This window comes from Condylura cristata, unplaced genomic scaffold (assembly GCF_000260355.1).
Source record: "Condylura cristata isolate star-nosed mole 26May11 unplaced genomic scaffold, ConCri1.0 scaffold00007, whole genome shotgun sequence".
Classification (NCBI taxonomy): Eukaryota; Metazoa; Chordata; class Mammalia; order Eulipotyphla; family Talpidae; genus Condylura; species Condylura cristata.
The window spans coordinates 61,097,306-61,119,959 of NW_004567108.1; the positions used below are offsets into that span (position 1 = coordinate 61,097,306).

At 33.9% G+C, this 22,654-nt stretch overlaps 1 protein-coding gene across 1 annotated transcript in view; it reads left to right on the forward strand.

The window, feature by feature from the left end:
- Positions 1-22,654, forward strand: part of FER (fer (fps/fes related) tyrosine kinase) — a 382,708-nt gene that overhangs the window by 151,838 nt on the left and 208,216 nt on the right. The window contains exon 11 of the mRNA XM_004678363.2: positions 22,450-22,542. Coding sequence (XP_004678420.1) covers positions 22,450-22,542 — 93 coding nt within the window. The remainder of the gene's footprint in view (positions 1-22,449; positions 22,543-22,654) is intronic.

The following is a 22,654-nucleotide window of genomic DNA, read 5'->3' on the forward strand; positions in this document are numbered from 1 at the left end:
ATCCAATTGTAAGCTGAAAGTTGCTCAGAATATTTTGATATTATGGTTATACAAAAAAGGGAGGTCATAACATAAGCTAGCAGTGGAAAGTCCGATTTTTCAGAGCTTTTCCCGATCTACCCGGAATCTGTCAGACAATAGATGTTGCATAGCTTGTGTCACTTTATGGGTAGATTGACTGAACACACCAAGTTGGTCCTGTTTGGGGTCTGGAGAGCCGCTTCCCAAGCAAGCAAGCCAGAGCGAGAGACCCAGCGAGCTGCAATAGCGCCCTATTTATCTCCTCAAAATGTCCCAGAATCTATTCCCGCTAGCTCTGCCCTGAGGTCCTGCAGTTCTCTCCCTGGCACTGCTGGGAGTTCTAGTTTTCCATTACTGGAGTAATGTGTAGGGTCCAGAAAGCTGGAGTGGGGTTGGAGTCCATAACAGAAAGCTGGAGTAGGGGGTGGAGTCCCTAAGACTTCAGAGTTCCTTTAGGACATCCTTCCCCTTAACACATTCATAATCATGGTTATTTCTTTTAGTTAAGTAATGCTGACCTATAGTTACTGAAGTTTCTAGATCTATAGTAAACAGATAAATGTACTTTGAACATTAAAAATATATATTATCACTAATAAGCTTACTCAGATGTTAACTAATTTATCACAGACAATAAGATTCATCTATACTAGAACTGGTCATAGGAGGGATTTGTATGTTATAGAGTCACTAATTATTGCCCTTTTATAAGAATGTTTGGTTTTACTCTCTGGCCCTATGAAGTTTCCTGGGAATCTTTATCACCACTAGATACAAATTAACTCATAAGGACTGATTTTAGTAAAAGCATTTTTTTTTTACTGGAAACTTTGTTTCCTCTGAAAATGAGACCTGTCTAGTTCTATTTGCCACCTTCTAGTGAGCTTTACCTTTCACTGTTGCTGTTGGCTAGCTATCTACTCTCTCCTTCAATTAGTACATTATATTGATTCTCCTCCTTCTTGGTTTATTTTTATTGTGCTTTTTGGAATCTCATTTTAGTAACCAAACTTCCTTCTAGGACAGTCTCATTCATGTATATCCCAGATAGTTCAATGTTGAGTAGTGGTCTTTAACATCTTTATTATTCCTTCATACTTATGTGAAAGCCTCTGTGTTAAGACTTGTGGAGCTTGGTTATACTACATTTACTCTTCGTTGGTTAACTTGTTTATACTTCTGTCCATTCCTCTTCATTTATCAAAAATGTGTGATCTGGCTCACTGATTTCCCTAAGGGACGGGACCAAGATAGAGCTATAGCCTTCACTCAGCTAGATAAGGTCAAATTATGTGCATTTTGAAACCTGTAAGAAGAGAGAAATAAGTAACTTTTTTTGGAGCATAACCTTTTTTTTAAAAAAGATGGCCAAATGAGGCATTTCATTTACCTGAGCTCCAAAGTAAGTTATTTTAAAAGTCCTAAATTTCTCCTTAAATTTTTATTTTATTTATTATTTTTTAAAGATTTATTTATTTTATACATACAGAACTGGGTTACAGGCTAGAGGTTCAGGGGCCGTGAGAGGCTTCACCAGAGACAATGTGGGGAGCAGAACAAGCAGATGGTCGAAGTACACTGCTGAGGGGAGCAGCAGGCGGGGTCAGGAGAAGTCTCCATGCCATGTGGATCACCTCCGAGGCAGGAATCGAATTCATGCTGAAGTGGCTTTAGCTTCTTAGTGTTGTGCTTTAACCTGCTGTGCCACCAGGGAGGACCAAATTTTTATTTTTTAAAATTTATTTAGTTATGCATTCAAGAGCTGGGGTGTAGACTAGAGGTGCAGAGAGTAAGAGGATTCACCAAAGACAGAGTGGGGAGCAGAACACACAGATTGATTGAAATATACGGCTATATGGAGCAGCAGACAAGACGTGAGAGGTTTGCCTTGCCAGGAAGATTAGCTCCCTGGCCTGGAATGAATTTGTGCTGCTGATAGCTTCATAGTGCTGAGATTTAGCTTACGAAACAAATCCCATCTAATAATCCTTTAATTCTAGAGAAGAAATCGTTTGGCTTAGAATACATTATAGCTTTAAATATAAGTATTAAAGTTCGGAGTAATAAAATTACTGTTGCATTTAGAAAAGCCATTGAACCATTCCAAACTTTGGCTTTGTAATCTATCATTGAGGTTTAATGGAATCTGGTATGTAGTTGTATGGAAGATTATATGTTTAGAACAATGCATCCATAAGGAAGATAGTGCTTTTCATGCAGTTCTTATAAATGCTAGTTACCATGTTCTGTGCAGTTCAATATTATCCGTAAGGAAGATGGTGCTTTTCATGCAGTTCTTATAAATGCCAGTTACCATGTTCTGTGCAGTTCAATATTCTTTCTTTTAACATTAAACACTATTTTTATTGAGATAATTTTAATTTGCATCACACTATATGTCTTAAGGGTATATGCTTACACTTCTTCAAATATATCTTATTTCACCATACTCACTACTAAAGCCCTACTAGTAATGCTCCAGTAGGTCCCCATCTCCCCTTTGTTCCCAACTCACCAACATTCCCTTTCAAATGGCACACTGTGGGTATCCTGTTTGCTTAGCCCCTCACAATTTAGCAGTTGTCTTTGCTCTCAGTTTTATTTATATATTTAACAATAATTAAAAAAACAAAACACTTCACTACTACTGAATGAAGCATTTCTGAAATGTGAAAAAACTGTGCTTTTGCTGGATTCTCTTTTCTCTTAGTGTTCTATCTTTAATGAAAAGGAAATATATCATCATTGTCTCTGTCATTAATATTTTATAGAATTTAGCTATGTCTGAGCTTTTACCATTCCAGGCTTAAGATAGCTGTGTGTATGCGTGTATGTGTATGTATCTTAATAGTAGCACACTCCCAGTCATACAATCATTTAAATTTAAATTTTATTCTTTTTGTTTTTATCTTGAAAGGTGGTATTCAAAATAGTACTTTATTTTGTAGCTGTAAATGATCTAGAGTATTGTACTTAATGTAATAATTTGAATGTAATAACTGTTTAATTGTAACAATTCAACTCCAATATTATTAGAGCCTTTTCTACCCCCCACCATACCTTTTAACTTTTATTTCTTTTTAATTTTGGAGTTAGATTTGCTTTTTCATATGTGCATATTTTCCACCTGCTTTCCACAAAACCACTGTGTCTCTCCCCATCCTACCCACCCTCTCTTTTGTTCCCATTGGCAACCATTAAATTATTTCACTAAGTGCAAAATTTATTGCTGTGTGTGTTTGTTGTTATTTCCACAAATGAATTAAACTATTCCTTATCTGTAATTTTCTGACTTAGTGTCATTTACTATAATCAATCTGAAAATCTTTCTATTTTTTCCCATTATATACTACTTAATCCTTAATGGCAGAATATTCACTGAACACATGTTCCACATTTTATTTATCTCTTATGTGTTGATAGACACATTTTGGTTCCATGATATGGCATTTAGCCCTTTGTCAAATGGGTGAAGTGTGCAGATATTTATTTTTCCCATTTGATAGGTTGCTATTTTGTTTTAGGGTTGGTATCTTTTGAGGTACAAAATCTTTTTCGTTTGATGCAGTCATACTTGTTTATGTTTTCTGTTGTTGCCATTGGAGTGGAGACCCCAAGTATGTCTTTGAGATAGATGCTTTATAGTGCTCCCCTATGTTTTATTTGTAGTATTTTATGGTTCTATTTATTATATTCAATTCTTTAAATCATTTTGAATTAGTTGGTGGGTATGAATTATTAATCTAGTATTACCTTTTTACATGTGTCTATTCATGTTTCCCAACATCATTTGTTAAAGAGGGTTCTTCCCACCCTCCCATTGAATGGCCATCGCTCCTTTGACAAAGATTAACTGTCCATATTTATGTGTACTCTGTAGTTATCTCAGGGTTTTCTATGGTCTGAGATTATTCCGGTACTGTAATATTTTGATTACTGTTTCCCTATAATTCAGTTTGAAACCAGAAAGTGTGATACATTCTTTTCTTACTGGATTGCTTTAGCTATTTTGGGCTTTTTATGGTTCAATGTAAATTTTATAATTGTTTATTTACTTTCCTTGAAAAAAGTCCGTGGAGTTTTGATAACATTGCATTGAATTTATAAATTTCTTTAGTAGTATTGGAGTTTTACTGATGTTTATTGTTGCAATCAATGAGCATGGTGTGTCTTTTATTTCTTTGTGTCCTCTATTTCCTTTAACAGAGTTTTTTGTTTTCAGTGTAGTTTCAAGCCTCCTTTGATAAGTTTATGGTTAAGTATTTCATTCTTTTTGAAGTAAGAACTCTCTGTATGAACTCTTGCCAATGGGATTGTTTTCCTTAGTTTTTTTTTACTTCTGATACATTTTTTGTTTATACAAATGCAAATGTTTTTTTTTTTTTCTTTTTGTATGTTCTGGACTCTATTGTATTCATTTATTCTACTAGATTTCTGGTAGACTCTTTTAGGTTCTCTTGGCATCTGCAAATAGTGACAGTTTCATTTCCCTTCTACAAAGAGGAATGTTTTTATTCTGCTTTTTCTTTCCTAACTGCATTTCATAGGACTTTCAATACCACATTGGATTATGGTGGTAACAATCACTTCCTTTACATCTTCCAGATCTTAGTGGAAATACTTAGGTTTATTACCATGCAGTATTATATTGCCTGTGGATTTGTCATACGTGGTTTTTATAATGTTTAGGGAAGGTATATTTACTTCCATTTTATTGTTTTTTTTTTTTTTATCATACATAGATCTTAAGTCTTGTTTAATGCTTTTCCAGCACTGCTGTGACTTTTGTCTTCTTTTTTTGTTGATCTAGTGAATAACTTTGATTGGTTGACATATATTGAACTAACATTGCATCCCTGGAATAAAGCCTACTTGATCTTGGTGGATGTTGATCTTTATATATTGCTTTTTGGTTTACTAGGATTTTGCTGATACTTTTTGAATCTATGTCTGTGTATATTTTTCTTTTTGGTGTGTTTTTGTTTGTTTTTAAAATTATTATAATGTGGGAGTTTTCCACGCACTCTGTTTATTTTCAGAATTTGTGTAGCATAGAATTCCTTGGTGGCACAACAGGTTAAAGTGCAGCACTATGAAGCTATCAGCAGACACTGCCCCACAAGTTTGATCCCTGGCTAGGATGGTGACCCACATGATGCCTCCTGACCTGCTCACTATTCCCCTCATTAGGGTATTGCAGTCAGTCTGTCTGTTTTGCTCCCCACTCTGTCTCTGGTAAATCCTCTCACCCCCCACACCTCTGGCCTGTACCCCAGTTCTTGTATGCATAAATAAAGTAAATCTTTAAAAAAACAAAAAAGAATTCACTGAGGAAACTATCTTGTCCTATGCCTTGTCATTGGAAATTTTTTTAATTATTATTTTAATTTCTGTTCTTGTTTTGAACTTCTTTAAATGCTATATGAATTAAAAATTCATCAATTTCTACTAGGTTTTCTAGTTTGTTTGCTTAGAGACATTATGGTAGGTTCTTATGTCCTTACACTTTTCTGCAGAATCTCTTGCAGTTTCAACTCTTTCACTTCTGATTCTAATCATTTTGTTTAATCTCCTCTATTCTTTGTAAACCTACCTTATTGATTTTGCATTTTTTTTTAAAGAGCCAGCCTTCGGTTTCACTGATATTTTTAGACTTTCTGTTTTTATTTATTTATGCTTGAAATTTTATTATTTCTCCAAATATTCTTATTTTTAGATAAATTTGTTCTTTTTCTAATTCTTCAGCTGCATACTTAGTTGTTTGAATTTTTTCTTTCTTTTTTTCATGTGAGCCTATGAACTCCCTGCATAGTATGAGTCTTAGAGCATCTCAGGTTATCTGTTAACTCATCTTGATATTTTCATTCATTTCCAGATACTTTTAGGTTTCTTCTTTACTCAGGAATTGTTCAGAATTTTGTTTAGTTTCCACATATTTTGTCTTATTCCATGATTTTTTTTGTGGTTAAATCTGGCTTTATACCATTGCAGTATATGTAAGTGCCTGTCATAATTTGTATTTTGATTTATTTTCTGAGATATGTTTCGTGTCCCAGTATATGATCTATTCTTGATAATATCCCATGTACATTTGAGAAGAAACTATATTAATATATACTTTTTATTACCAGTCACTGTGTATTTTGATATTTTCAAGAATAGATCATATTTGATATATGATCTATTCTTGATAATATCCCATGTACATTTGAGAAGAAACTATATTAATATATACTTTTTATTACCAGTCACTGTGTATTTTGATATTTGAATGTTTCATTTTTCCTATTGCTTCTTTTCCATTTATTTCTCCCTTCTCTTTTTGGTCCTCTTTCTTTAGTGATTCTGTCAAATTTATTAATTTCTTAGTCTATGACACTTATTCTGGTTTTTTGTTTAGTGGTCACCATGGGAGTTTTTCATAATTATTGTTGTCTTATTAAGTCCTTTATATTCTTGCATCCTCTTGCTTGACATTTATTGATTATGTTCATTTCTCCCTCCTCATTAATCTTTTGTTGTTGACTTATTCTTGTTCATGCTTCTGATTTTATATTTGTCATTTTTAGTCAGGATTTTGTTTCATTGCTTCTTTTCTTGGAGTAGATCTCCTTTCAACTTTTCTTGACTCCATTAGTTTCTGTATGACTTAAGAAGCCTTCATTTTACCTTCATATGTGATGGCAATTTTTCAGGGTACAGTGTTCTTGACTGGCAATTATTTTCTTTTAGGATTGAACACTTCTTTCTTCTTGCCTCAAGAGTGTCTAAGGTGAAACCTGAGAAAAGCCAATTTAGATTCTCTTGTAAATTATCTTTTTTCCTTGCTTTCTATAAATCTTTCTTAGTATTTGGTTTTTGATAATTTACTTGGTGTTGATTGTTTTTCATTTAGAAATTTGGGTTTCTACACAAATTTATTATTTAGCTTTGGGAGATTCTCAGTTTTTATTTCTTGGACTAGAGTTTCTGCTCCCTCTCTCTGTATCTTCCCCTTCTTGAAAACCCTTTATCCTTAATTTTCCTGTTCTGTTAGACTGATTTTTCATAATTTCCTATTTTCCCTATGACTTGTTCCTCTTTTTCTTACTGGCTGATTTTTGTACTCTGTGTTCTATTCTGAAAGTCTTCTGCACTTATAATTAAATTTGAAACACTTTCTTTGTCTTTATTCCATTTACAGTATCTTTTTGTGTTCTTTTAGTGTTTTTAAACCCTTTGTTCTTGAACCCCCTTTTTAAGATTTTGCATTTGCTTGCCTGCCTTTTACTACCTTCTAGTAACTCATTTAGCATGTTTAATGTTGAGATTTTGAAGCCTTTGTCTGATTGATCCTCTATTTCTTCATCTTTATATTTGTCCTAGCATTTCTGTTCACATTTTTCTTATCTATCTTGTGTTCAGATGTCTTTTACTTTCTAGGCATGTGCATTGCCATACTTACTTTTTTTTTTTTGTTATTGGGATGCTACAGGGTTAGTTTTATTTCTCTTCATTTAACTTGATCTGAGGTAGGGGGTAGGGGAGAAAATGGTTGTATAAATACGTGATCTCATTTTGAGCAGTGAATATGTTTATTTCTGCCTCCATTCTTTTTTCTTTATAGCAAATTCTGTCCAATGCTTTAGTTTTCTTAATTTCTACCCAACATCTCTACCTTTCTGCTGCTCCTTTCTTCATGGATGGGATCATGATTCATGAAATTTTAATCTCCCCATTTGGTGAACTAGCTCTTATGTAATGGCTCATGCTCTGGGGTTCAATAGGGCCTGGCAGACAGGAGCTGTCAGTGTGTGTACTTCTGTCTGCCTATGGTCATCACATACACCCCTGCCTCCTTCACGGTTCTTCCCAGGGGCTTGGCTGCATGCTCTGTATGCTTGCTTGGACTAAGTCTAAAACTTTGATACTTTTCAGGGGATTAGACAATTCTCACATCAGCCATTTTTTTTTTCCCCTGTTACTGGGCCTGTGATAGATCCTGGCCTGCCCCTGCGTGGTGATTCTTTGGTCTCTTATTCTCCTGGGAAGGACTTGGGAGAATATTATTCCATGCCTAAGCTGTTTGCAGAGATACCTAGTCTTAGGTTGGACTATCATTATCTCCTTTCAGACAGTTTCTCTCGGGAAAATACACAATTTTTGTTATGTCTTTTCTTGCTAGCTGACAATCTTAGCCTGTCTACTGGCCTGCATATCTGTTCTCCCTGTTAGACTCTTTTCACTTATATCATCTCCACCGTACAGCCACCAAAACTTAGTTTAATTTCTCTAAGTCTTCCTTTGAACAAATATTTTTTATAGTTCTTTTTAAGGGAGAAGAAGATCCTATCCTCTCTGTTCTGCCATTTTGACTATCTTAACCTTTGCATCATTGATGAATAACCATTACTTGTTTGGCTTCCTGTATAAATTATACAATGTGATATCGTGAAAGGCAAGTAAGGGAGGAATCAGTCTTGTCATTATATATGTGTGTGTGTGTATAAATATGTATATATGTATATGTATATATGTAGATACACATACACACATATACATACATGCATATATATATATGTCAAATTATTTCATCTCCTTTGATTTCCATATTTTTTATCTGTTTTTTAGTGAAAGAGTTAAAATCCAAAATTTCAAGTTTAGAAGAATACTTTTGCGACTGATTTTTACCTGAGTTTATTATGAGATTCCATAGTAAAAAAAAAAGAAAAATGTTAGAATACAATTTATGGTTCTCTTATATTACCCTTATTTTCAGTGTTCACCTTATAAGTGCATACTTTATCTACATATGTATATATAGACCAGCTTGTGTTTTTCTTGGAAGTTAGTTGGCTTTGAAAGTCATTCTTTTTTTTGCTGACACCTTATTATCAGAAACAATATTGGACCCAGAATGTGAAAAGTAACTTCAGATCATATGTGCTAATTAGTGTGAAAATAGATGCTACCAAATCAAATAAAAAAGTTAGCCAGTGTTTCAGCTACTGCATCATAGGTGAATGAAAAGTCAGAGGGAGAAAAATACTCTGACCTTAACACTGCTGAGCTGAAAATATTGCTGTATAGTTTCTGGAGTTTTCAGAGTCCTACTAAAAATAACTGCCTGCAATTGTACTCTTGACAATAAATTTTAGATAAAAAGTTTGTTTGTTACAGATATAGTTCTGAAAGCTGGAATGGAAATTGAAAGATGAAATTAATATATATTATATACATTTTAATCTTATATTGTAAAATTTACACAATCAAAATTTTTGACCATTTATTTTCTGATACCTAGACTTCATATAAACATGATTGTTTTTTTACATATAGGTTCACTTATATTACTTTACAAAGTAGGGCTGTCATAATAAATTACTTTAAACTTATATTACTTTACAAAGTAGGGCTGTCATAATAAATTACTTTAAACTTGGAAGCTTAAAACAACATAAACTTATTCTCACATAATTTTGGAGGTCTAGAAGTCTAATTAATATCAATGTATCCACAGAGTAGACTCTGGGAACTCAGAGAGGATTCTTTGATGCTTTCTTAGTAATTTCTAGTGAGTACAGTCTATCTTTTATGTTCCTTGACTTAGTAGATCACTTCAATCTCAATCTTTTTCAATTAGTTTCTCTTTCAGGTTTTTTTTTTAAAGATTTATTTATTTATGCATACAGAGCTGGTGTACAGGCCAGAGGCTCAGGGGCAGCGAGAGGCTTCACCAGACACAGAGAGGGGAGCAGAACAGGCAGATCAACGAAGTACAATGCTGAGGGAAGCAGTGGGTGGGTCAGGAGAGGTCTGCCACACCATGTGGTCACCTCCGGGGCAGGCAGGAATCCAACTCATGCAGAAGTGGTTTCAGCTTCTTAGTGCAGTGCTTTAACCTGCTGCGCCACCAGAGAGGGCCCAGGTTCTTTTTTTTTTTTTTTTTTCATGAATTGTCAATGGATTTAGGGACCACCTGGGTACTCCCAGCAATATTTGCAGCTCATTTTGAAATCCTTAATCATGTCTGCAAAATTCTTTTTTCCAGATAAGTCCTGGATAGAAATATATTTTGAAAGATGACATATAACCCACTACCAATTTTTGTGTTTTTTTTTTTTTTAAGATTTATTTATTTATTTATACATACAGAACTGGGGTACAGGCCAGAGGCTCAGGGGCGGTGAGAGGCTTCACCAGAGACAGAGTGGGGAGCAGAACAGGCAGATCTACGAAGTACACTGCTGAGGGAAGCAGTGGGCGGGTCAGGAGAGGTCTGGCTCGCCATGTGGTCTCCTCTGGGCAGGCGGCAGGCGGGAATTGAACTCATGCGGAAGTGGCTTCAGATTCTCAGTGCTGTGCTTTAGCCCGCTGCGCCACCAGGGAGGGCCCAATTTTTGTATTTTTTTTTAATACCAAGAAAAATTTAAAAAGTTGAACCCTTTATTGTGGGCGAGACTCTTCACTTTGAAAAAAACCAATACTTTTTGCCTTTGTTCAGATGTTTTTTAGTACCTATTCAAAAAATACCTCTTTTTCAAAAAAGAAAATACTGTATGAATTCCAAAAAAGATTTAAGTAAATTTGATGAAAGTCATGTGATCAAATCACTAAAGGTTAAATTACGTTTATTGCCAAATTTTTGCATTTAATCACTATGTTATTTTGCATATCTAGAATAACTATTGTCTCTCCTGAACCTTATACTTCCCAAGTACTATCTCCCAAATTCTCAAAAATGAATCCTATTTAAATTTGGTCAAGAAATGTCTACTTAGTTGTTTCAAAGATGTAATAACCAAAGGATATTATGGGCATAGTATATATGGACCACTTGATGCTACTTTGGGCTTTTACTGTAATCAGAGTTGGGCCATAAACATCTCAGATTCTGAGGAAACAGATTTTTTGTAGTATCTGCCAGTTATAAATTGTTATGACTTTAAAAAATAGAATTTTCTCTGACTTTGCCTGCAGAAATTTGGAAAGAGAATGTCTTTGCATATTATAATGCACACATTTCATAAATAGAATATTCCCTGTATTTTGAATATGACAGCAACAGATATTTAGAAAGGATTACAAGTTATTGGGTACCAGGATATTTGTTCAGTACTTTCTACACTACTTATAGTCCTTATGGCAACCCTTTTAGCAGAACTATTATTTGTCCCAGATTATAGAGAAGGAAATTAGTATACAGATATTTAGGCAACTTGTCCAAAGTTATTTAGATTAGAAGTGAAGGAACCAGAGTTGCAGCTCCCTTTAACTGACTCTGGAATCGGACTGCCATTACTTGTGTAGCATATCGCCTTTTAGTATAATTTTGATAATTTAAGAGATGTAACAGTTGGGAAACAATGTCCCATGAGCCAAATCTGGTCTGCTGCCTATTTTTGTATGGTGTATTGTTACAGATTATTTTTACATTTTACACTGAAAAAATCAAAAGAAGAACATTATTTTGTGACATGAAAAATTATAAATTTCAGATTTTACTGTCCTTAAATACAGTTTTATTGTAACACAGCCATGATCATCTGTTGATGCGTTGTCTGTGACTGTTTTCAAACTACAATGCTACACTGGCCAAGTTGAGTAGTAATGACAAAGACCATATGGCCCATTAGCCTAGAATATTTTCTTTATTGAAAAAAAATGTGCCAAGCATTATAATGTTACTGGTATTTTGTTATTTTTATCTCTGTATTGCATCTGTAATAAGGCACGCAAGAACTTTCCTTTTTGATACAGACATGTTTTAAATTTTAAAAATTTCTTTGATACAACGTGGCAAGGAATATTAATAAATATTTAGAAATCTATGTTATTGAAGATTGTATATGAATAATGTATTTGTAGGCAAGTGACTATTGGGACATTTTTCATAGAGTACTGTATCACCTTCATAATGCAATGTATAAAACATAAAATGTTTTCTCTACCTGAGGGAATTTTATGTAATGGAGTATTCCTTTTTTTCTGATAACTCAAATTTAATTTTTCATTATTTGCAAAGATTCATAGTCTGTGTTGATATATTTAGTTTATGTGAAGTATGAGGAAATGAAAATACTGTTTTTAAGTCTCAGGTAAATACACCATTAATATTTGCTAAGTATCATAATTGTACTTGAATTAGTAGTTTAATTTACTAACAGCCATCTCACACAGATTTTTTTCATTTAAATCTGTCAAAGCATGTAAGAGAAGTACATGCTGTATCTGGTGAAATTATATTCTTGTATTTATCCACTAAACAAGTTAGTCAACTGGAACTTGCTTGTTGAAGTTCCAGAAATTAAACATGGAGTTCTAATCATTCTCCTGCAGACAGGCCAAATGATGCACTTATTTTTCTGTCCTGGTTATTTAAGTACTGCTTATGTAAAAGCAGATCTAGTTAAGAAAGTATTTTTATTACGTTAATCAGGATACTCAGGTATTCTGATCAGTATTAACACTAAATCGATAGTACATGACTTGTGGAGTGCTTCATTTCTTTATAATTCTTCAACATGTTTTTCAAAATAATGAGTTCTTTTATGGGGACTACACCTGAGTGAAGAAAGCAGACATTGTATAGAAGTGAGCAATGTTGTAATAAACAAACAAGCAAGTAAGTAAATATTTAATTTAAAAAAAATCCCAAAAAATGCTTCTGTCAATTTTTACATCCAGTAGTATGCAAATAATACTTGTTTTTGTTAGTAAGCAAATTTAAGGATAATCTTTAGAATATGTTATTTCCAGCAGATTTGAATGCAGTTCTTCAAGACGCTAGTTTTTACATAGAATTAGTTTTTTAAAAATTTCTGTAAGTCAAGTGATTTGATTTACTTATTTTGCTGGTTGAACTGGTTTGCTAAAAATTTAATGGCTGATAGAATTTTTATGTTAATTTGTTCATTATTTTAAAGATGTTACAATAATGAGAAGGATGCATAATGTGTCACTTATATCTATTACATATACTGATAATGCTTTAAAATATATTTCAGTATTATGGTATTTTTGTAATTCAAATAAGGGGACTCTGAAGAATAATTTTTACAAATAAACACGAATAAATGGTAGGACAGATATTTACATATGTTAAAAGGTAAAGACCCAGTTAAGCTACTTTAATCTGAAACAGAGATTATTATTCTATTTAGTAGTTTTAGAAATTTCTGTCCCAGCAAATTTCTGTAAATTCTATGAATAGTTTTAGAGACAATTTCTTTGTTACTTTTGCAAGAAATAATCATTTTCTTTTATATTTTATAATTATACTTATTAACATAACTATTAGCTTTTATCAGTGCAATAAGATAATATAATGTACTGATTTTAATTGAAGCCAGAGATGGAATAATCTTTTTTAAGTCATGAAAATAATGATGTATTTTCTTAAGTTAAGTAAAAGAAAATTTAGCTTTTCTTAAATTAGGAAAAATTACCTAGAAATATTGGGTTTCCTATTAGGAGTTTGGACAAATTAGAAGGAAGAAATTAAGTTAAAATATCTGTTTGAATTAAAATTTCTCACCAAGAGGAGATAGAAAATTAAAGATGATTAAAAATTAATTGAAGAGTTATAGGTAACTTGGCATCTATAGTTATCCCCTTTTTAAGTTTTTTTTATGGAATCATCTCTCCACATAGCTAAATATCATGGTAGTAAATAGAGTTTATCTTGTAAGACTTCATAGGAATACATCAGTGAACTTGAGAATATCTTTGTCTATCTGTATGTTCATTTAAATTCCTGTATAGGTCTGTTACCTATGCCTCTCATTTTGCTGCCATCACAGTCATCAAATTGTGCTTTACTGTCCTCACCTGGAAAAGGAAAAAGTAATAGGCCCTACCTCATAGAATTGTAATGACTATTATATGACTTGATATGTAACCTTTTTTTAAAAAAAGTGTTAAGTAGTAAGTGCAAACTGATTATACTTATCATCTTCACACTATCATGAATGCATATAAAATTTATCTTAATTTGTTTATAATTTTTATTTCAAATGGTGAATTACAAAAATATACATGTAAAAAGATAGTCAAACATTTATCCTGCCTGTCCTGTATGGAATCATATACTGATTAACCAAAGAATACAGCAGAGTTGGTATCTTTTTATATAAACTTTTCAACTAATAGTTGGAAAAGAAATACTAGAATTTGAAAGAATATTACCATGTTAACATATCTAACAGATAAGTGGATGTGTACATTGAGTGCCAGTAGCCTGTAATACCACATGAAAGTCATGCAACATATTATTTATTTCCTAATGTTGATCAGCATGATCTTATTGACCCTAGGTATCAGTTTGTAGAAAAGAAATCAAGAGGCCATGCTCCATGAATATGAAATGTTCAAGATTGAGGCTGTAAAACTGAGTCAGTTGGCTAGATTTTTAAACATCAGCATTATAAGGAAAGTACAGAATAGAAAGAGAACTTTTAATTTTTTAATTCATCTGGTTTTATTGAAGATTCTAGAGGGGCAGAGGGTGGTTGGAATGTGAAGTGGAAAGGGATCCTATGGACTGTGTTTGAGGACACTGAGTACCTTGGTGGTAGCTGTGATGTAGTAACATGTTTTCAATCATGAACAGTGTTGTTAAGCCATGTTATCACAATAAAAAATAAGTAGAGGCCCTCCCTGGTGGCGCAGCGGGTTAAAGCACAGCACTGAGAATCTAAAGCCGCTTCTGCATGAGTTCAATTCCCGCCTGCCCCGGAGGTGACCACATGGCGTGGCAGACCTCTCCTGACCCGCCCACTGCTCCCCTCAGCAGTGTACTTCGTCGATCTGCCTGTTCTGCTCCCCACTCTGTCTCTGGTGAAGCCTCTCACCACCCCTGAGCCTCTGGCCTGTACCCCAGTTCTGTATGCACAAATAAATAAATCTTTAAAAAAAAAATAAGTAGAATACAAAAAACAGTTCATCTGAAGTATTCAATACATTTTAAGATGGTCAAGCCTAAATTATAGTTTAGGGTGCACACACTGAAGACTAAAAATAATGAAAAATGTTGAAAGTAAGTTATTACTTTAGTAGGCATGATAATAGTCATTTCATAGAAAGGAATACAAGTATTTTTTAACCTGGAGTCGTCACTTGAAGATCCTCTGCAATATTTGCTAAAATTCTATTTCTTGAGCTGGGTGGTGATTATATCTTAAAGTATACATTTATTTGATTTTCTTTACTTTTTAAATAATGCAACAAGTTAGAAGTATTTATCCCAATAAGAAAATTTGGAAAGAGTCATTTGTTTATCTACTAAATGTAACTTATACAGCAAACTTGATTTGGAAATTTATTCATTGATTTCCCCATATTATGTGTATATTTGTATGTTTATGCATGGTATACTTTGTGTGTATATGCATGTTTCCTATGTTATAGGCCCTCTTCTGGTTACCTATTACTATGTAGTGCATCAGTGCAAAATACAGCTACAATATAACAGCTCATGAATATCCAATTGTGAGAATTCAGTGTAGAGGACTCATCTTTACTCCATATGTTATAACTGGAAGAGAAGAGTCTAGAGTTATCAGAATACACTTCCAAGACAGTTCACTCATATAACTGGCAATTTGGGTGCTTAACTGAGTTCTCTGTTTATTTCCTTTTGGGTCTGCCCTTGAGTTGCTGGGACTCCCTAATGTCTTGGAATAACTGAGCCCAAGGTGAATAACCCAAGAGAAACAGAAGGAAACTGGTTTTATGACCTAGTCTTGGAAGTTGTATAGTAATTCTTCCAACATAATCATATGCCCATCCAAATTTAAATAGAACGAACATAGGTCCTACTTCCCATGGAGTGTCAAAGTCTATCATAAAAAGAGCATGTATGATATATTATCAAGACCAATTTTAAAAGTGCAGCATGTTACTTGCACTGTCATAGCTTTTTGTACAAAGCTGAATGAGATAAAGTCTTTGTCTTCAAGTATCTCGCAGTTTATTGAAAGACAAGTTAGCAAATAATTATAGCAGGAGTATAATGAGTTCTTTGAGAGTAAGTGGTAGGCATTGTTAGAGTGCATAGGAAAGATATTCTATATTTGGAGTGCCTGACAGGGTAGAATTTAACGTGAGGTCTATAAAAAGAGATGTAGCTCCTCTCACAAAAAAAAAAAAAGTGAAATGGCATTCAGGAAAGTGATGGCATATATATTCCTGAGTACATTCTAACTCTTCAGAATTTGAATGGCGGCAAGGAGCTAATTGAGTCCAAAAGAGAGAGAGAAATCCTGATGCAACTTAGTCCCTAGCGAGAAAGAAGGGAAGAGCAGAGCAAGCATGAGAGCTTTTGAGGAAGAAGGTTCCCATGTGGGAAGGAATAGTGACATTTATTATTGGAAGAATGGGGGAGGAATGAAAGTTGGAATTCTCACTTGATTATTTTTTCTGTGTTGAATTGAGGGCTTTAGTAAGAAATAAAGGTGGCAATAGACCAGATACTAGAGAAAAATAAAACCAGGAGGAAAAGTTGCTTGCAACAAGAACAGTACACAAGGATATGGACCAAAAGTTTGCATTGATCTTAACAATTTTCCAGTCTGCAAGAATTGCTTTTACTCTCTTTAATACAGGTATTTTATTTGATAAATGATTTGGATTTTAAGGCTCAGTGTAGAAAATAAAATATAGTGTAGTTGACAGCTATGCCAATATTGAGATTGATTATCTTGGGTACAATTGATTTTTACTTTATGATGGAGTAGATCTCAAGTATCTGCCATTTTTATATGATTTTCCTTATCTTAATATGCTTTATTTTATCAAGTGTAACAGAAATAAGTATGCTAAAGTGCTTCTGATAATGTTTCATACAGCATTTATTGTGTTTTTTTTTGTTTTATTTTTATGAGGAATTTACAGATTCATATTTAAAAATTAAAAAATGGAAAGAAAATTTCCTCATGCTTTCTGACTACTTGTAATAGTTTAGCTTGTATAGGGAAAAATAGAATAAAAATATGGAATGTTTGCAACTCAAGAATAACTTCATAAATAGTAAAGTGCCTGTTTTGCTTTGAAAAGCACATTAGGGGGGCCCTCCCTGGTGGCTTACCAGGTTAAAGTGTAGCACTGCAAGTGAGTTGTACCCTCCTCAGTAGACCCGGAGGTGATCCACATGGCACAGCAGATCTGTCTTGACAGGTTCACTGCTCCCCTCAGCAGTGTACCTTGTCAATCTGCCTGTTCTGCTCCTTATTCTGTCTTTGGCGAATCCTCTCATCACCCCTGCACCTCTGGCCTATACTGTTCTAGATGAATAAATAAATAAACCTTTAAGAAATACATTGGTGGAGTAAGATATTTTTCCTTTAATTTATTTATACTTATTATTTAATGTATATCTTTTATTGAATAGTTTCTCTTAATATGATTTCAGATGAAAATGTCATGCATCTGTGAGGTACAGGGATAACGAAACAATTTGAGTAGTACTTATAAAACCTCAGGAATTTTGAAGATTAATTTTTGAATAGGCTTGGTTAAGGTGATAATTCAATATGGGGAATAGAAAATATAACTTCTTATTTAGGAAGTGTACAGTGAGAAGAGGAGAGGAGGGGAGGGAAGGGGAAGGGGAAGGGAAGAGAGGGGAGGGGACCTAACTCTGTAGAAGAAACATGTTCCCATTTAATGGAATGGTAAAGTGGGGGAACTTGCTAAGGTAACTAGGCATATGTATTTTGAGTGGTGAATGAGAGTGTGTTAGGTCAAAAAATATTTCGGGTAGGATACATGCCCAGAGAGATGTTGTAAGTGAGAAGTGTGGGTTTGTAAAACTAAGCTTGTGGGCATCTGCTTTGGTGAAGTGATACGATGATTGCCAGAAGGAAGCAAACTGTCAAATGAGTGGAAGGAGACAAAAATGGTGACTGAACATACTTAACATCTTTAGGGATATTTATAAAGAGAAAACAGTTGTTGGAGTGGGATGTGTGGAGAAAAGGAGAGGTTCATCTCTTCCTTCATAATTCCTTTCTACTCTTCCTTTCTCATGTACTACTCTCTTCCTTTGTTTCCTACGAGAGTAAATTAAATACCTTTAAAAACTGATGGGATAGGAAAGACCATGTTGAAAAGGAAGGGTAGACAGTTCTCAAAGGGAGATCTGTTTGGTTCTTGTTAAGGTGTAAGGTTTTGTGGGTGTCAGAAAGATGTTGAGATCCAAAGTGTCTTCCTGAGGTGAGACACTGCCATGTTTCCCAAAAGGAGAAGGTTACAATAGAAACAGAAGTGATGCTTTTGAAAAGGTTTGGAAAGGCAGATGAAAGGGTTCCTTGCTTGTAGTTTCATAATAAGGAAGTGGAAGGTGTAGAACAATGTGGTTTTAGGCACCAAAATAGTGAAATTGTTGACAAATGACAGTGGAATAGTACATGAATTGGTAGAAAATTGTAGTAGTGCTTTAGATATTTAGGTCCCATTTGTTGTTGTTGTTAATCATTGAATCTCTTCCAGTAGTGATTTGAGTGTAGTATTGTGATTTCCTGTATGAGTGCACAGAAGAGACAGGTTAACAAGGGACTTTAGAATATTGAAAGAGTGTCATTGAAATGATGCATCATTGCATCTAAATTAGTTAAACAGAGAATAAAGAGTAAAAGATTGATTTGGGGAAATTAGTATATTCAAAGTCTGACAATTCTAGTTAAGTGGACAAATGATTATAGTGGAGCTAACTGAAAAACTGGTGGCATATAAGGATGTAACAAGACAGGCATTTGAATTAGTTAATTTGGAGTTGTTATATGTGATGGTGTTTTTTAAGAAAAGCCATGACTGGCCCTCCCTGGTGGTGCAGCAGGTTAAAACAGCACTGAGAAGCTAAAGCCATTTCCGCATGAGTTCAATTCCCGCCCCGGAGGTGATCCACGTGGCACGGCAGACCTCTCCTGACCCAGCCCGCTGCTCTCCTCAGCAGTGTACTTAGTAGATCTGCCTGTTCTGATCGAATTAGTGCTACAGTGGCTTTGAAGAGCTTCATAATGTGGTGCTTTAACCTGTTGCACCACCAGGGAGAGCCCTGTCCCTATTATACATGCTTAGTGTACATAGGATCATATTTATGGCGCCACTGATAGCTCTCATCTCTGGGGTCCCAGGGTATCACATCATAACTAATTAAATATTGAGGACTATACTTAAATAATGAAGTGAAGTGCCTGTATAATGAAAACTGTAACTGTATTAAAGGAAATAGAAGACACTAAGAAATGGAAAGATATTCCTTCCTCATGAACTGGAAGTTTGAACATTGTTAAAGTGACCATCTTTCCCAAAGCAATATACTGATTAAATGTAGTCCCTAGGAAGACTTTAAGGGTGTTCTTCAAACAATACTGAAATACATATGGAACCACAAAAGATCCCAAATAGTCAAAGAAATCCTGAAAATGTGTGTGGATAACTATTGCAGTCCTGACCAAAAAAGAGCAAGAATGGCAATATCGCTCTTCAAGAAACCATATTATACTATACAGCTATAGTACTCAAAACAATATGTTACGGGAATAACAATAGACAAACATAGATCAATGAAATGGAATTGAGAACCCATAAGTAAACCTCCACTTCTATTGACAGTTAATCTACAACTAAAGAGCCAAGAATATACATTGGAGAAAGAAATGCCCCTCCAACAAATTGTGTTGGGTCACTTGACCAGTGTATGTAAACATGTGAAACTAGACACTTGGCTAACAGTATGTACAATATTAACTCAAAATGGATTAAGGCCTTAAATGTAAGTCCTGAAAACCATAAAATACATCAGAGGAATCATAACAAAATACTCAGAACATTGGTGTTTGTGATGCATTTGTGGGTTCATTATTAAAACCAATATATACACTAGTGAAAGGGAGAAAATGTTTACACATCTTATATTTGACAAGGCTCTAATATCCAACCATGATCTACAAAGAACTTATACAACTCAACAGAACAAAACAAATAACCCAATAAAAAAATGGGCACAACTAATAATTAGACACTTCTGTAAGAAAACCATGCCAATGACCATCAAGCATATGAAAAAAAAAATCCCAATAATCACTATCATAAAGGAAATACAAATCAAAAACACAGTGAGATACAACCTTACATGTGTGGAAATGGCCCATATAGATGAAAATAATTAGATGAACCTCCTACTTTGTTGATGAGAATGTAAGTTGGTTTAATCGTTGGGGTAAACAGTATGGATGCTTCTCAAAATATTAAAAAATAGACCTACTATTTTTATATGATCCAGCAATTCCATTATAGTACTCTGTACTAAAAGTATAAAACTAAAGGTATGAAAAGACCAAGTTGAAGGGATAGATGTACTCTTTAGTCCATTGTAGCACTATCTCCAGTAGGCAAGTGATGGAAACTGAGGACAGATGCATGGATATAGAAGACATGCCATATATTCAGCCATAAAAAAATGATGCTATTGCATAGCATGGATGGAATTGGAGAGGATAATCCTAAGTGAAATTTTCCATCATACTCTTTGAAATGCAAATGATGTATTTATATTAGATATGAGTTTATTTTTTCATTTGAAGAATTGGTATCATAATAAGGACTACTGTGGTTAATAGAACAATGCCTTGCATGAAATAAATTTTTAAAAATATTTGCTAACACATTTGTTATAAAAGATAAAAAGGACAAAAAGAAACAAAATATATAGATTATTACTGTTAATAAAAGAATCATGTAAACTACACATGTAACTAATAATTAAAATCTCTTCAACAAACTCAGCACAATTATAGGAACAGACTAAAATTTACTTTTTCTTACTTTACTATTAAAAAAAAACTTAGTGTCCACAAATGATTTATATGTCTTACTTTGGTTCTAAAGTATGTCTAATAAATAAATTGTATATTCATAAAGAAACAATTAAGTTGAAGCTGGACATGCTTTAAAGAAAGGTCACTATATTCCTTGAGTATCTGAAGACTGTTTTTCTGTTAATCTAGTGAATCAGTTAGAGTGAATTTTGCTAAAAAGTAAAGTAGAAATTACAGTTAGGAATAAGACTGTAAAATGCATAGTCATATTCCTAGGGTGATGTACACATATATGAAGGTAATGATTTGCTTTTTTAAAATAAGTTTTATTGGGTCCTCCCTGGTGTCACAGGGATTCAATCTCATTACTATGAGCACTGAGTTGGAACCCTGGCCTGCTGACTCACATGGCACAGCAGACCTTTCCTGTCTCGCCCACTGCTCCCCTCAGCAGTGTACTTCATTGATCTGCCTGTTCTGTTCTCCACTCTGTCTCTCGTGAATCCTCTCACCACCCCCTCCTCCGCCCTGCACTTCTGGCCTGTATCTGAGCATAAATAAATACATCTTAAAAAAATAAACTTTTATTAAATATGTATATCCTTATATCCAGTTAATTTTTTAAAATTTATTTTCTTGCATGGTTAAATTGTATGTGTTATTTGCTCTCTCCTCTCAGGTTTAGTCATAGAGTTTTTTACCAACATAGCACAGTCCATTACTATAGTCCCTTGTGCTCTTCTCCTATTTTGATCCCCTTTCTCCTCCCTCCCCTGCTATTTGTCTAAGATCTGTGATCAAATTGTGACTTTTGTTTTTTTTATATGTCCTTATGTTTGGTTTCTTTAGATTATACTTATAAGTGAAACCACTCAGTATTTATCCTTCTGCCTCACTTTGCTTAGGATAATCCCTTCCAGCTCAATCCATGTTGCCATGATTGACATGAGTTTATGTTTCTGGATCACTGGATAGTATTTTTTTTGTGTTTATATATCACATTTTCTTGATTCAATAATCTGTTATGGGGCCCTTAATGCTGTTTTGATATTTTAACTTTTGTAAATAGTGCTGGATTAAACATATGTTTCTTACTGTACTTCCTCCTCTTCCTGCTCTTTTCCATTGTCTTATACTCTTCTTCCCTGCTTTCTCTTCTTCCTACATCATCGTATGTGTAAGTTTGGAAACTTTCTAGCTACTTAAGTGGAATTCAGCTTTTAAAAATGTGACCCAGTTAATTCTCGTTTTTCCCTATTATTATTTTTTTCCTTAAAAATCTTTAACAACTATAGTACTATCTGAAATCTTATTAATCATGGTTTTCCATACATTTAACTTTTTCCCTGATGATAAGTGGTTTCCAGTGAATGTCTTTTACATTTATTTTCCATCTCACAGACTGATTTTTTTCTTTTTTTTCCCCAAATTAAGAGCTATATCAACAGACTAGGAAAATAAAGAGCTACAAAGTTATATATGTATATTTGACTGTGATTTTTAACGTCGATGGACATTTTTGTTTCAATGGAAAGCATGAGGGTGCATTGTGCATATATAATACTTAACAGTGACAATAAGTATAAACAGTATAGTTTATTTTTGCTAAAGTCTTTCTCAATCTCTCCAGGAAAGAAAGGAGAGACTCTCCAAATTTGAGTCTATTCGTCATTCAATTGCTGGAATAATTAGGTCTCCAAAATCTGCACTTGGCTCTTCAACAGTAAGTAAGATTTACTCTAAGTGCTTTTGAAAATAGTCATTGTTTAGATCTTTGTCAGGTACCAGTGGATGTCATCTGTAAATTTGAATATCATTTGTAATTTTCCTTTATA